Here is a 15,300-nt window from a genome sequence, read left to right as displayed (position 1 = left end):
GCACAAGAGACCATGGTGATAGTTCACTGGTGAATGGGTGGTGGGAATTTTATGGGAACGATAATCAAGATGAAGATGCATGCATTGTACAAAAATGAAAAACTATGTAAAATATATATGTGTGTGTATACATACATATATATATATATATGTATATATACACCTTCGAAAGCTTATACTGGCTCAAGAAAACCCATGGTTAACATCTCTTACTACCTCTACATTACTGACATCCCTTGATTACTTAAAATTTCATCAAAGAAACTGGCAAACATGTCAAATTGGGGCTTATTAGAGGGGACAATTATTAACATTTGTCAGACATGTTTAAACCCAAGATTGCAACCTCATAGCTCCCACCTCTTACTCTCCCACCTGCTTTCTCTTTCCCTGTCTCTCTGTCTTTGTCCCTCTCTCTCACACATGCACACACACATACACACACACACACAAACACCCCTGACTCTTCACCTATACATTTCCAAGAATAAATTCTGGAACATATTCTCCAATTTTGCAATCCTGGTCAATCCCCAGGATTCTCAAATGAGGAGAGTATTCCCTATTATATAAGGTACCTGGTGCTTCATACTTGAGCATCATTCCATTCAGCATTTTGGGGGAATCGAAATATTTTTATATAGATGTACATGTATATATGCATATGCATACACATATGTGGTTAAACTAACACGTATATATATGATGTAGTTGAGTGCAAAGTTTGCAGTATTTCTGATGAATATAAAATTGCAAAAATAGTTATACACCAAAACTGCTTTGAACAATTTCCCCAGACCTCTAGTCAGGAATAACTTACCCCTTCAGCACCCCAGGCGCTGTGTCTTGGGTCCACAGTAATTGTAGGGACTGTCAAAAGTGTTGCTAACTTCTTTTAAAATCAGAAGGAAATAAGTGAACTTTTAGGTTGAAAAAATTTTTTAATATATGTTATCTGTCTTTATATTGACACTACCATAAATCTCAGAGTTTGTTTAGAGTGGAATGGGGTCCACAAAGACAAATGTGCCTAAGGCCACACAAGCCACGATTCAGCACTGCCCAGCGGGGTGTACTTTCAATGCACAGAGGACAGAGGAGACATAAAGAGCTCTGAGGTGTAGACACCATATGCTGCCAATGTGTTATTTTTGAGAACTAATGTCTTCAGATTCCAAAGGAGTAAATTTCATACATCCTGGAAAGGAGAGAGGATAGATTTACTGACTACAATGAAAATTCCACTGTGTGGGGCAGTCTGTGTTCAGAATGCCTTGCTCACTCACAAGCCCACTTCTGCCCTGAAGCATAATCATTATTTAGAGCGGCAGTTTCTCTTGCATGAGTCTCATTGTGGAATCATAAAATCATAGAATTTAAGGGGCTAACTCCCAGCCTTAATCAGTGAAGAACACCTTTGTTACCATCCTTGACCCATTAGGTGGCATCTTTGAGTATATCCTGGCACTGTCTGTGCACGGGAGTTGCAAAGCTTAGATCTTTATTGTCTTATAAAGAAAACCAAATGTAAAGAAGTCCAGAGATCACAGGTTGCTGTCAATGCAGGAGGCAGATGTCAGAATGAGAGTATCCCTTGATGCAGTGAGTCACGCTGGTGGGCAAGCTATACACTGTGGGCACTACCCACAAGAACCATTGTGGTCTCATCATTCTCGGGGTGATGGTCCAGCCCATCTTCTACCACCTTATGGAGAGTGCTGTAGTACTGCGGGCCTTGGTGGAAAGAATGCAGTTGTGAAGCAGCCTCCCAGGCTGCAAAAGTGGGCATGGGAAAGACATCTGGTCTCTTGTTTTCAAAAAAGCACTTCAGGTTTCTCTCACTCAGCTTGTTGGCATAGTCCAGAATGGTATCTTCCAACTGCTCCTTCTCCTTTTGCGCATACGTCTTCCAAAAGTTTAGCTGAAGGTAGCTAACTTTAGATCGACAGCGAGCATAACAAGTGGTGAGCAGAGAAAAGAAAGATGCTGAACAAATCAGGAACCACCCTAGAATCTTAGAAAGAAACAAAATTCAGGACATGTAAAAGCAAAGAACTTCTCAGGGACCTGGAGTAGTGTTACTGGGGAGTGCATGACTACATAATACCACAGTCACTGCCATGCTTCTGCTGAATTAGTCATTTTAATTTTTAGTAATACTTTAACAATCAAGAATAATTTTAAGATTTAGCTAATCTCTATTCTCCTATGCACCATTAATGATATGTAAAGAATAACTAGAAGGGAGCCTCCCCTGGTAGCGCAGTGGTTGAGCGCTGGGCTGCAAAGCTGCCCACAGCCTCTGCAGTGCCAGTTCAATCCCCGGCAGCCAGCTAGAGTCCCACATGGCGCAACAGACCTCTCCTGCCATGCCCGCTGCTCCCCTCAGCAGTGTATTTCATCGGTCTGCCTGCTCTGTTCCCCGCTCTGGCTCTGGTGAATTCTCTCACCCTCCTGCGCTTCTGACTGTACCCAGTGCTTGTATAAATAAATAAGTCTTTAAAAAAAAAAGTCATTATGTTTAAAAAAAAAATAACTAGAAGGGAGGCAGGCGATAAAGAGCAGTAAGTATAGATTATCCAAGAATCAGAAAAACCAATAGAATTAATTATTAGAAGGATGAATTCTGTGCATGAATAATGTGGTAATTGAGCAAGTGACTAGTCCCCTAAGCCAGATGTCTTCAGGCATTGATAAATGCATTTATGGCTAGTGACTGGTTTTTTCTCATGTTACGTTTTGTGCAGAGAACAGCAGCCCTCTCGGAGAAAATATATCATTCCTCATTATCAATGATAAAGTGAGGCAGGCTAAAACAAAGAAACTGAAACTTTGAGAATTTAAAGCCTGGACAAAAGCTAGGAAAAAATGAGGATCATTTCAAACTTTCAAGATTATTGATTCTGAATTTTGGTAATTGGAAAAAAATTAATTCCTCTCTCAATACGAACTGTTTCAGCTCAGGGGGAAAGTTCCCCACCCCCTGAATTTTAAAAGCAGAATTCTAATTAGCTTAAATTATCTTCTAAACTTTGTTGTTCTTTGTTGTTCTAATTATATTTTTTTCACATTTGGAATTAATTTCATATTTGAAGAAGTAACAGATTTCTGTCAATGTTTCTCTTGGCATTTTAGTTAAGTGACTCAATATTTCTCAATAGATGTGCCTTTTTGAAAATAGAAATGATAATCAGCAAATGAACCTATTCAGACTGTAACTGAGCTCCAACTCTTCAAACCAGTAGTCCCAAACTCTGCCTCTTACATACAGTCAGATTCTGCATGAATGCCACCTTTGGATTGGGACTACTTGGGTTTAAATCTCAGCTTTCCCCTCACTATGGATATTCTCCGTGCCTCAGTTTCCTCAATTATAAAATAGGGGTTATCCACCTGAGAGGGTAAATTGGGGAATTAAAATGAAGTAATATAAACATACCTGTGCATTCAGTGTTTGCTAATATCATATGCTGTTATTTTTCAAATGTATATACATTTATATAACATTCTTGCTGAACTATAGTATCTTTCCATCATCATGATTAATGAATGAGGCATGACTACTGTCATGTGAAAGTCTTAGTATTTACTTTGAATCACTTGTGGTTAGCTACCTCATATCTTCCTCTTTTCTTCATCTTCTGCCTTCCTCTTTCCCCACAGCTGAGCCATCTGAAGGCCATTTCATTATCTGAGTCAATTCTGCTCGAGTTATAAAGTGGTCATATTCAAAAGTGTCCATCCCCATCATTGCATGACATTAGTGTCAACTTGTTCTCACCTGAGTGCTGACCACTGAGCCCCCTTGTTCTTTCCCAATTGAGGCTACCTGGGGTTTCATTGACATGACGGATGCTCCCACCCAGTCCTCAATAGTGCCCCATTCTGTATGAGTCTCCTCCTTCAAGCCCTGGCATTTTTCTAATTAATTTAGGACACTTACTGTGTGCCAGCAGTTATAGGTTCATTTATGTCCATTTTCTCTCCACCTTCCAGCAAACCTCCAAGGTAGGTCTTATAAGGAAACTGGAGCATGTGGGTGGGGATAGGGTCTCAAACCACCGACCCCAGGTCTCATAACTGGTAAGTGGTAGAGTCAGTATTCAAATCCGAGGCTAGCCAACGCCAAGGTTGAACTGTGGCCACCACGCCGCTCTACCTTCCTGAAGAATGGAGCGTCATCCAGCTGGATTTCTTATTTCTCTGCCCCACCCAGGAATGGGCCACATTTTCCACCCCCACCTACACACTCAGCTGTTAGTCTGGATTGTATGTTGTTTCTGCCTGTCTGAACCGCTTCGGTCAGTAATTGCTATTGATACAGCTCCCTTTGTCTGCATCCCTCATGCACCTTCCTCTAAGAATCAGCCCTAGATCATTCTCAGTGTGCCCAGGCTCAGCTATGACAGGATGTACGTGATTTCCTTATACCTGTGTTTAGAGAAGAAAAGCTCACACACTGATAAGTATTTGGATCTGGCGGTAATTGAATGGAGCCTGATGCCTAAGAACACAATTCATAAATTACTCATTGTGTCATATCAGTTGTAATTAATACCTTCCTTCAACAAAAAAAAGGAAGACTTTTGGGAGCCTGGCATGTTTTTATCTAAGATTTACTTTGTGCATTAAACAAAAGACTTAGGCTTTTTAGGCTCATAGGTTTAGGAAAAGTATATGATTAGACTGCCAACCAGTTTTCGAATGTATGATTTTAAAAACAGACTTTGCCTTCATGCATTGTGGTAAAGACAAGTCCTTGTTGAAAAAAATTTTTATACTATTTTCAGTGCATTTATCCTGAAACAAAGAGCATTTGTAACAAATTGTGCATCTGTGTTTATCTACTCTTAGCATTTGTTATGGCTTGGGGACTGCAACGCCTACTACTCCCGGGTAGGAATTCAGTCTTTTCCTGAGGCCAGGGCAAGGTTTCACATCTGGATTTGGGCTCACTTACGTGGGAGGATGACAAGCTACTTCCCTGTGTCAATTAGGTAAATCCATTATTTCCCTTTGTTAAATAAAACAATGCCTCAAATCTCAAGCTTTTAAAGTAATATAAGAACTTCTTTAGCTGCACAGCACAAATAGCACAGGACATAACCTCCCTAGAGAATATGGTCGCTTTTCACAGAAGGTTATTTAAAGACTGCCAATTCTTACTTTGTTTGCGAAATTCTTTTCAATCTTGGCAATGTTTATACAATGAGATAGTAGTTGCCAGAAATAATGCAAAGGAATCACACCGCTAATTATATTACATGCAACTTTGAAAAGTATTAGCTCATTTGGTTGAACTATGTTTAAATAGATGAATGCTACGTGCATGTTTTTCCTAGAAGCCAGTTTGAAAAAAAAAATAATTGATAGAAGTCATTCATTTCTAATTACAGTTCTGCCATTAACACTCAGTTATGAGTTAGTGTCATGAATTATTTACAAAGTCAATCCAGAGAGATTGTTTTAAAGTACCTAAGTATTTATGAATGCATAACCCAGAGGATATTTTCTTTTCGGAAATGGAAAAGACAATCCAATTAGCAATCTTACTGAGCCATCCAACTTCTAAAGAGCTTTTCCTGGGATTGTCTTTAACTCTGAATTATTTTCTCATTTCCATTGTTTCAAAATGTCCTAACAGGATTTTAGCCTTGACTGAAAGGAGGACAGAAAGATTAGTTCAGGCTTACACTGGGGGGAAAAAAATGCAGATTTGTCCTTTCTTACCTGAGACTGGGCTTGCAGGGACAGTTTCAGTTCTTCGTTGTCCGAGGTTGTCATGCTGGTTTTACCACAAGATACTTTGTTAAGTTCTTCCCAGCATTCTTTGGGCTTCCCCTTGCAAATCAGTTCCAGGAGTCTTTCACTTTTTGTCCCACTCATGGCACATTCATAAAAAGTCCCATTGAGCAAAGCCACAGAAAGCCACATCATTGGAGCCACCAATGAACTCAGAATGATCTGGCCAAGGACGTAGAAGAAGTGGCAGTTGTGGCCTCTGGGGAACATTTTCCTGGGATTCACACAGCAGCCTGTGAAGAGTTTCCACGACCTGTTGTTCACAAAGAATCCTAAGATCAGTAACACCCAGGCAGGAGCCAAAAGGAAAACCAGCCCATAGACCGTATTCTCAGTGCTGCAGGGACACTTAAAAGCCACAAGTGAAAAGAGACGCTCACTTCCCACGGTCAGCAGAGCCATGAAGCTGTAGCCAATAATAGTTTTCTGGTTAACGAAGAATTTTATAATCCCTTGAAAAGCATCCATGTTGAAGACACACAAAGGGGAAATGCTTTGCCCTTATTTATTAGCAGAGCAGCTGTGGCAGCAGCCGAGGGTGGAGCTCTGTCTTCATTAGAAACAACAGTCCTCCTCAGCCTGAATTCAGCCAGATAAGGAGACAATGTCATTCCCTAGGAATGAGGATTTCCCAACCATGTTCAGATAATGCCTCCTACTGGCGGATATCAGGCTATGAAATGAGAACCCAAACACTGAGAATTAGAGTAAAATCAAGTACACAGGCTCCATTTTCATACCATTTCCATGTGGTTTAGATTGAGCATCACAGTCAAATCTCACTCATACAAAAAATAGTCTAGGAATTTTCCAGTCAGATGAATCAACATTAGCAGAACTGTATTTCAGCCAACTGATGGGGAGCCAAATAATATCTCTTAGCTTCAAGTTTCATGATTTTAATTTTTTTGTTCTCTTGCTGCTTAGGATCTGGAAGATACATATTTTATCTTTTTAAACTGGCTAGTGTCAGAGACTTGAACAAATTTTAGAATTTGAGTTATATGAAATTTATATGGAAAAGTTTAGGGAGGGTTTTAGTTTTGGGTAAAAGACAAAATGGAAAAAGTCCCCGGCATTCCTCTCCTAGGCTATATCACAGCAGCCTCTTGGTTGGTAGCTCAGCCTTTTACCTCATGCCCACCCCACTCTCAACCCTAAATCTACACCCTCTGTGCTGGTGAAAAGGAAATCCCTCAGAAATAGAATTTCAGTTCTACTTTAGCCTACTCATACTGTCTTATCTCTGTGCTGACCACAAGTTGATTGATGCTAACCTCTCCAGAACCCTCATCATGGTATTTCATGCCCATGAATGTGCCCTCTACTCAGAATAACCTACCTTCCACTTTGTCCATCTGGCAAACTCTTATTCAATCTCCATGAACTGGGTAGAAGTTTCTTCCTTATGAATATTTCCAGTATTACTTCCTAATACATTTCTAAACGTTATACTCGCAGGACTTATACCATGCACTTACTTGTTTAGTATCTGTTATCCTTTTTATATTATGAGCTCTTTGAAAATAGGAACTTTTCTGGGCCTAAACAGAATGAATACTCATTCAATAATTTGCTCTTCAAATCATTATTGAACTCCTACTGTGTGCCAGGACAGGCAGTACCTATTGAATGAATAAGTAAATGATTGATGGACCTTTTATGCTTATAAATAATTTAAAGAAACTGTTTCCATTTCTTTCTTATGCTACTTTTAACTTTTAAAATTAAATTAATTAAGGGACTTGAAAGATGACAAAATATTAAACTGACAATATTCATTCATACACTTCAAATTCCAGGCCTATTTATTATGTAAGAAGCAAATACCTTGTACTAAAGAGCTAAGAAACTAAGTTACAGAAGAGCCAAGTCTTGTCATTTTACTTTTATTCATCCCAGTTTATTAATGTACAAAACTGGGAGTATGAAAAATGGCCTCTTGGTTTTCCTCCATTGCTATTTTGTAAACCAATAAACTTTTTCAGAAGTTACTTAGATTCATATATGTACTTCTCACCATTAGCCCTTGCTCCTTCTCAGAGGCAAGGATTGTCATCCTTGGTCACACAACTCCTGTCACATCTAATCTTCCCATGCCATCCTCTGCTCTTCCACCACCCTTTTGGGGCCCAAGACCCTTCTAATTCAGGATCCTACTTTTTGCTGGGCCCATATAACAATTATCATGCTAGTATATTGATGATTAATAATATTTTAATTTCTTTTAAATATTTATTTATTTAAACAAGAACTGGGGTAGAGGCCAGATGTTTGGGAGGGTGAGAGGATTCACCAGAGACAGAGAGGGCTACAGAACAGGCAGACCGACGAAATACACTGCTGAGGGGAACAGCAGGCGAGACAGGAGAGGTCTGCTCGCCATGTGGGTATCTCCAAGACCGGCGGGGATGGAACTGGCAATGCAGAGGCTGCAGACAGCTTCATAGCACTGCGTTCAACCGCCTGCACCACCAGGGAGGCCCAGTATTTTAGTTTCTTAACCTCCTAAAAGATATTTACTTTTGAAAAAGATTTTTTGGAAGTACTGTCTTAACTCTGTTTTATAAACCATATTTTTCCAGCAAAAACAAGTCCCTTCAGCTGTTCCAAATTAAATTTATAAAGTTTAAAACTTGCAAAAAGTTACAGGGTCAGTCAATTTCAAAGCTGGGTGTGAACCCAAACTTCTTGACAACGATGTCACCTGCTTAATCATTGTGATGTATGGTCTGGAACAGGATATTTTGATACCTTGCTAAGAGATGTCTGTTCTATACCAAGTTTTAATTTTTTAATTTTTAAATTTTTTCCCTCTTTATTAGGTTGCTTTCAAGATGTACTTGGGAATTACACCAACTGTGACATGTAACAATTCCAGCAGAAATGAATTTTCCCTGATTCTAGACAAGAACCCTCTGATAGAGTTTGTGGAAGAGCTCCCTGCTGGGCGATCTTCTCTGTGCTACTGCAATTTACTCTGTGGGATTATCAGAGGTGGCCTGGAAATGGTAAAGCACTTATTTCATTTTGCCTGTGTATTCATACTTTGTTTACCTCAAAATATAGCAGCTTGAAACAACAAACATTTAGTGCTGACCTCAGCAGTACATATCCTAAATTGGGAAGAAACCAAGGAAGATTAACATGGCCTCTGTGCAAAGATGACACTTAAATTCCTGAGGTTTTCTGTGTTTTTCATTAAGATGTGAAAGTATATACTATGCAGCTGAAATTTACATAATTATATAAAACAATGCTTCTTCACAAAAAGATTTTCAAAAGGATTTATCACCTTGTACAATTTCTAAGGGTCAGAAACCTGGGAAAAACTTAGCAGGGTGTGGCTGTTTCATAGCTAAGTAAGAACACAGTCTAGTTGTTGGTCAGGCCTATAGTGTCTGAAGACTTGACTGACACTGGAGACTCTAATTCCAAGCTCACTTACTTGGCCTTAATACTTTTTTGGCAGTCGCCTAGAGCATTTGTGAAGTTCTTTACCACATAGGTAAACCTTGGTGCACTGTAAAGGGGACTGCTAAGGACATAACAGGAGGCAGGAATGATTATAGACCACTTTGGAGGCTGGCTGCCACACCTGAATTCTTCATTGATTTCACTAAGTCAATTAACATCTGCTCATAGTCAGGCAGTGAACTTAGAAAGATGAGCAAGACACCATTGCAGCTCTTCAAGAATTTTATATCCAATTGAATGTATAAAGAAGTGTGATTAAAGTTTATGGGAGGACCTAGGTTTGGAAGAGGGGAGTAGGAAAGACTTTCTAAAGAAACTATGAGCTGGTATTTGAAGAATAAATAGGAATTAGATGAAGGTCTTAGGTTAAAGGGAGCAGGGGGAAATAATAGTCCAGGTAAAAGGAACCACAAGTCCCAAAGGCACAAAAGAAATGTGTCATGCAGAAATGTTTCTTGGATTAAGTCAGTGTGACTTCCATGTAGATTGAGAGAGGAAATGTAATGAAAAAGGAGATACACATTCTTTACAGAGGTCTGATTTAAAAAGAAGGGGGTTATAGGATAAGCTTTAGAAAATGGACTTTTATATAGAAAGTAGCTGAACTAGTTTACAAATGGGAATAATATTCTGAAATTTGTGCTTTAGAAATTTTATCCCTTTTCAACAAAGTAAAAAGTATACAAGAGGGGACAATGCTGGAGGAAAGGGAAGAACACTTTAGAAGGTAATAATGGCAACCTCAGGTAAAACCGGAATAAAACCTTGACAGTGGGAATAGTGAAGGCAAATTTGAATTAAGAAGGTAGAACAGATAAGACTAGGTTATCAGTTGATTGAGAAAAAGTTTCAAGAATCATTAAGTTTCTGAGCAATATATAGGGCTGGTGGTGTCATTCACCAAGAAAAAAAAAACCAGCAAGAATACATGGGGAGAGATAAAGCAAGGAATTCAACTTGAAAACCCCTGGAGTTGAAGTGTCTAACACATGCGAGAGTGAAGATATTATTATGGCAGATTGTCATTAGGAAAGCAGGCAGCACTCAGAGAGGAGGAGGGAAGCTCTTTATTTACACCAGTGGGCTTTATACCAACAAGCCCAGAGGAGATTTCTCTCCAAGTCTGAGCCCCGAGCAATCAGACAACAGGATGTTTATTGTCTGTCAAAAGCAAGGGATACAATCAGCTGGGATGCATGAATCAGGTATGGCCTTGATAGCACTTATCAGTTGTTCCCTGAAACTTTCAGTCTACAGGTTATGTGCCAACTTCAGCTAATCAACAGATCAGTCTTACATTTTCCATTTCATTTCCCCCCTTTTAATTTTTATTCCACCATACCTATGGTGGCACAGATCTATGGAGGCACAGATTTCAGGGTGCAGTCTTTGAAGACAGTTTTTTAGGGTTTTAGTGTGTGCAAGAGAAACTACAGTCAGTCACCTGGCATTATCCAGTGTGGCAAAGAAACCCAGTCTAAAGAATTGCAGCATGGCAAAGTAAGTGGCCCCTTATTCACCAAGAAGTTGATTCTTTTTTGCCTGCCACTTTTAGGGTCACCCGAGGCTTTTCTCAACTCTGGGCTTCTTCAGAAAACATTTTCTTTTCCTGTACCTGGTTGTTCACAGTCAGAGGCAGCTGATAGTCAAGACTGTCCTCCCATTTTGGCCTGTGGTTTGGGCTGACACCCCCTTCTTTCAGAGACTGGAACAGTCCTTCTTTCAGTGGTCTGTGCGATGGCACTGAGGGCATGGCCGGGGTGGGGGGTGGCTTCTGCAGACACTCGTGGCTGAGGTGTCCCAGTTACTGGCGGTGGAAGCAGGGGCAGCCCATGAATATGTTGAGGTCCCAAATGCCTGGGATGCAAGAGGCCTCAGGTGAGTCTCAGCTGGCGGGGTACCAGCAATGGCAGCTGCCATATACACTGGGCCCTTCTCTTTTTTTTTTTAATTTATTAATTAATTTATTTATTTATTTTTTATAGAGGCATGTTTTTATTTATTTATTTATTTGTTTGTTTCTTTGTTTATACATGCACTGGGTACAGTCAGAAGCGCGGGAGGGTGAGAGAATTCACCAGAGCCAGAGCGGGGAGCAGAACAGGCAGAAGGACCGAGGTACACTGCTGAGGGGAGCAGCGGGCGGCAGGAGAGGTCTGCGCGCCATGTGGGACCCTCCTTCGGTGGCTGGGGAACAGCCGGGGATCGAACCGGCGCCGCAGAGGTCGCCGGCAGCTTCCCAACCCAGCGCTCAACCGCTGCGCCACCGGGGAGTGGGCCCTTCTCTTGTCCTTCTCCCTTTCTTTTCCTCAGCCTGCCTGGTCTCCCCCCTGTCAATGTAGGTCTTCAAGTCCATGTCTAACCTCTGGAACTAATGAAGTAAATTGCTAGAATGACTTGTCCTTTTACAGTTTGTAGTTAGTCATTGAAGCACATAAAAAAATTTTTTTTAAGATCCTTCTCTCAGACTGTTAACTCTTTCTTTTGCTTTTTTACTTTTAACACTTTCTTTTGCTTTCTAACAATTTCTTTTCCTCCCTCTTTCACACCTTTAACACTTGTGTTAGCACTTTTTACTTTACTTTCAGGACCTTTAAAATATCGATTCTTAGTACCTTTCTTTCTTTTTAAACACACGTCTCACTTTACTTTTACAGGCTCTGTTTTTATTAAGACATTGTCTGAAAGTTTCAGTTGTAGTTTTAGTTTCTTTCGGGACTGGAATTCCAAATTGCAGGGCTGTTAATGAAAAATTCCACAACATTTAGAAGCCAAAAGGTCTGGAAGGACCTTGGTTAAAACTATATTGGCAATGGAGCGCAGGCCTCTCCTGCCGCCCGCTGCTCCCCTCAGCAGTGTACTTTGGTCCTTCTGCCTGTTCTGCTCCCCGCTCTGGCTCTGGTGAATTCTCTCACCCTCCTGCGCTTCTGACTGTACCCAGTGCTTGTATAAATAAATAAATCTTTTTTTAAAAAAAACTATATTGGCAAAGTGAGAGGGAGAAAGAAGAAAACAATCTGTTCAAGGAAAGGTAATAGTCAGCAAAGTCTCATTTTTCTGGAAACTTTACTATGAAAAATGGTGGACCAGGTGGTAGCCAAACACTAGATATGAGTTGACCTACTCAATAATGAGGGATATGTTGTATTTTAAACTATTGGTGACAATCAGGAGAAGGATATAACAATAGGCAATCCAAAAGAGTAAAACAATGGAAATACTGTATTGTTCACATGGATCTTCCATGCTTTTAACCTACTATATTTTTTTAGACTTGCCCTACAATCAGTGGTAATGAAATCAAGAAAGGGAAAGGAGAAAGTTCTGGGATCTTATGGGTTTCATGGGCTGAATATAAAACCAAGTCAAAAATAAGATGAGAAATTATCTAGCTTTCATGAATAACAGATGATTAAATACATTGAATGATAAATAGGATTCATACCTCATGTAGACCCCAAGGATCCAAATAACTTCAAAGTAGCCTCCTCATTATTCGATTTCTGTCAAATATTAACAAAGACAAGATCTTCTTGGGGGAGAGAAGGAAGTGAGGACAAATTTAGCTGTTGCAACAACAAATGTTGGTGAGGATGCAGTGAAAAAGGAACTCTCCTACATTGTTTGGGAGTGCAAACTGGTCCAGCCACTGTGGAAAGCTGTCTGGAAGTTCCTCATTCTACTAAAAATGGAGCTACCATACGATCCGGCAATTTCACTACTAGCGATCTACCTAAAGGACACAAAAACAGTGATTCAAAAGAGCACCTGTACACCTATGTTTATTGCAGCACTATTTACAATAGGTAAAACCTGGAAACAACCCAAATGCCCAAAAATAGATGACTGGATCAAGAAGATGTGGTACAAATACACAACGGAATATTATTCAGCAATCAAAACAGATAAACCCATACCATTCACAGCAAGGTGGATGGAGCTAGAAGGAATTATGCTCAGTGAAATAAGGCAGAAAGAAAAAGAAAAATATCAGATGGTTTCACTTATAGCAGGAATATAGGGGAACCAAATAAGACATCAGTGTAAAAAAAATAATAACAGTACAAACCACAACAAAGCAAAAACAGACAATTATAAACCAGAGACATACTGCAGGGGAGGAAGAGGGAGAGGGGTGAAAGGGAGGGAGTGAGGAGCACAGGGGACTGTGGGTGATGGTACATGGGTGCCTTGGGGAAGGAAATTCTAGGGGGATCAATCTGAGGGGGTGAGGTAAAGCAAATATTATCTAAAAAAAGGTAAAAAAATGATAAATGTTAAAATAAAAAAATACCCCAAAAATCAGCATGTTTAAAAAAATAAACAGTTTAAAAAAAAGAAAAGAAGGGTAAAGTAAAATGTGAAAAAAAAGTTTAGCTTTTGTATTTCAAAACTCAGTCTACATCCTTTTCATTGTTGATGGGCATCATCAAGGCATGATTTTTGCACCTTGTGTGAGTCAGTTAATCTGAGGAATAGCAAGATCTATGATTTCACGTATCCAGACTGGTTAGTGAAGGAATTCTTAGTGGGAGAGAGGAGTGAGTCAGGTAAGAGTCAGTAAACACTAGTTGATTGACTACTAAATGGAGGCATTTTCATTTATTTGCTTTTACTAGGTTCTTTTGCTTATTTTTCTTTTTAATCCAAAAGCCTCCAAGTAGGTGAACAAATACTCTGTGGAGGGTCAGTTAGCAATACCATGCTGCTCTCATGTGAACACATTTTAATTAATAGAGAATAAGCCCTAAGAGTACTTCAATGTCTGGGAAATGTGAACTGCTTTAGAGGGGAAGAGAAGTCTGGATAGCAAATATTCCTGCCTATAAGTTCAATCTTTGATTGTATATTTATAATTTATTTAATTGACACTTGTGGCAAGCTCTCAAAGCCTTAAGTGATTGCTAAATGATGTTAAGATGCATGATGATGTTATTTAGGTAATGTCAGGATGATCTATAGCAAGTGACTTAGAACAGCATTAGTTAGGAATCCATTTATCCTTGGAAGTTCTGCTTGGTGAGGCACACAGTGCCAAGTGTCTCCTTGAACTGGGAATCTGTGTTCTTGAGAGGAATGCAAAGTGAACAGAAATGGGTCCACATCTTTCTGCTTGCCCCAAGTTGGGACTGACCTGACTGCCCTTCTCTCTGCAGACTCACACCGCAGCGCTGACCCCCAAACAGAGCTTCTCTGGAGGACACATAGTAAAGGGGCCCTCACCCACAGACAAGTTTTTTCTGATTATTCCATAAGAATTGTCACTGCTTTTAGGATAAATCAAACTTTAAAAAGATACAGAAGAATTTTCAGATTTTTTTTTTTTGAAAATCTGAATGACGAAAACCTGTTTTCTTTTTCTTTTTCTGTTCTAGGTCCATTTGGCTGCCGATGTTACATTCTTACAAGACAGACTAAAAGGCGACAGTGTGACAGAAATAGGAATAACATTTCTGAAAAAATTAGATGGGAAAAAATACAGGCGGAACAAGTGAAGAATAGCATGTTGGATGCCACAACTTGTTGAGGAATTAATACTCTCTAAACATATACAGCCACATTTTGAATTGCTAAGTTAAGCCTATAAACCTGTCAGAAATCCAGCAGGGCACTAGGGTTCAAAACTCTTTTTTTCCCCTTTGCTTATAAATCACATTTGCAATCTCATGTCCATGAGATTTCTTATGCAAATAATTCCTTGTAAGATAGCAAGCATGAATTCTACATATTTCATAGTTCATCCTAAGATGCCTTTTTATTTGATTTATTTTTTCTGTTTCTAGTGGTTATTTACACTTGTTGTGTAAATTTAGCCTTGAGAGCATGTATGAACAAACTTTGCTGCTTCTCAGTAATCTTCAACCTTTCTTTCCCTCTCAATTATTTTTTTGTCTTAAAAGGTACAAAATTAAATGCTCTGGTCACTTTTCTAGGTCCTGTACATATGGGGCCTTCATATGGAAGAAATTAAATTTGTTTTTTTTCTTCTATTAATCTGTTTTATCAGAGCAGTCCAAGGAC

The 15,300-nt window shown here is 39.6% G+C and overlaps 2 protein-coding genes and 1 non-coding gene across 4 annotated transcripts in view; 2 read left to right on the top strand and 1 right to left on the bottom strand.

Moving 5' to 3' along the window:
- Nucleotides 1-14,774, top strand: part of TRAPPC3L (trafficking protein particle complex subunit 3L) — a 40,952-nt gene extending 26,178 nt beyond the window's left edge. For both annotated transcript variants that reach the window (XM_037520288.2, XM_054699122.1), the window contains 2 exons: nucleotides 8,628-8,813; nucleotides 14,655-14,774. In XM_037520288.2, the coding sequence (XP_037376185.1) occupies nucleotides 8,628-8,813; nucleotides 14,655-14,774 (306 nt within the window). The remainder of the gene's footprint in view (nucleotides 1-8,627; nucleotides 8,814-14,654) is intronic.
- CALHM5 (calcium homeostasis modulator family member 5) lies at nucleotides 901-6,335 on the bottom strand. The gene is made up of 2 exons (XM_037520283.2): nucleotides 5,731-6,335; nucleotides 901-2,014 (listed from the first exon to the last, which is right to left on the bottom strand). The coding sequence occupies exons 1-2, from the start codon at nucleotides 6,268-6,270 to the stop codon at nucleotides 1,625-1,627; spliced, it is 930 nt and encodes a 309-aa protein (XP_037376180.1). The 5' UTR covers nucleotides 6,271-6,335; the 3' UTR covers nucleotides 901-1,624.
- LOC119253597 (U6 spliceosomal RNA) lies at nucleotides 8,895-9,001 on the top strand. The gene has a single exon (XR_005127134.1). It is a non-coding gene; the product is annotated as a U6 spliceosomal RNA (small nuclear RNA).
- Nucleotides 14,775-15,300: the final 526 nt, after the last annotated feature.

The sequence above is a fragment of the Talpa occidentalis genome, unplaced genomic scaffold (genome assembly GCF_014898055.3).
Source record: "Talpa occidentalis isolate TD23 unplaced genomic scaffold, MPIMG_talOcc4v2.1 talOcc4.2, whole genome shotgun sequence".
In the NCBI taxonomy this organism is placed as follows: Eukaryota; Metazoa; Chordata; class Mammalia; order Eulipotyphla; family Talpidae; genus Talpa; species Talpa occidentalis.
Note: the sequence above shows the minus strand (reverse complement) of the source record. Positions and strands in the feature narration are given on the sequence as shown.

Coding starts and splice junctions, on each gene's coding strand:
- CALHM5 (XM_037520283.2), bottom strand. CDS start 6,270: ATGGATGCTTTTCAAGGGATTATAAAATTCTTCGTTAACCAGAAAACT. Junction 2,015..5,730: donor CCCTGCAAGCCCAGTCTCAG/GTAAGAAAGGAC, acceptor TTTCTTTCTAAG/ATTCTAGGGTGGTTCCTGAT.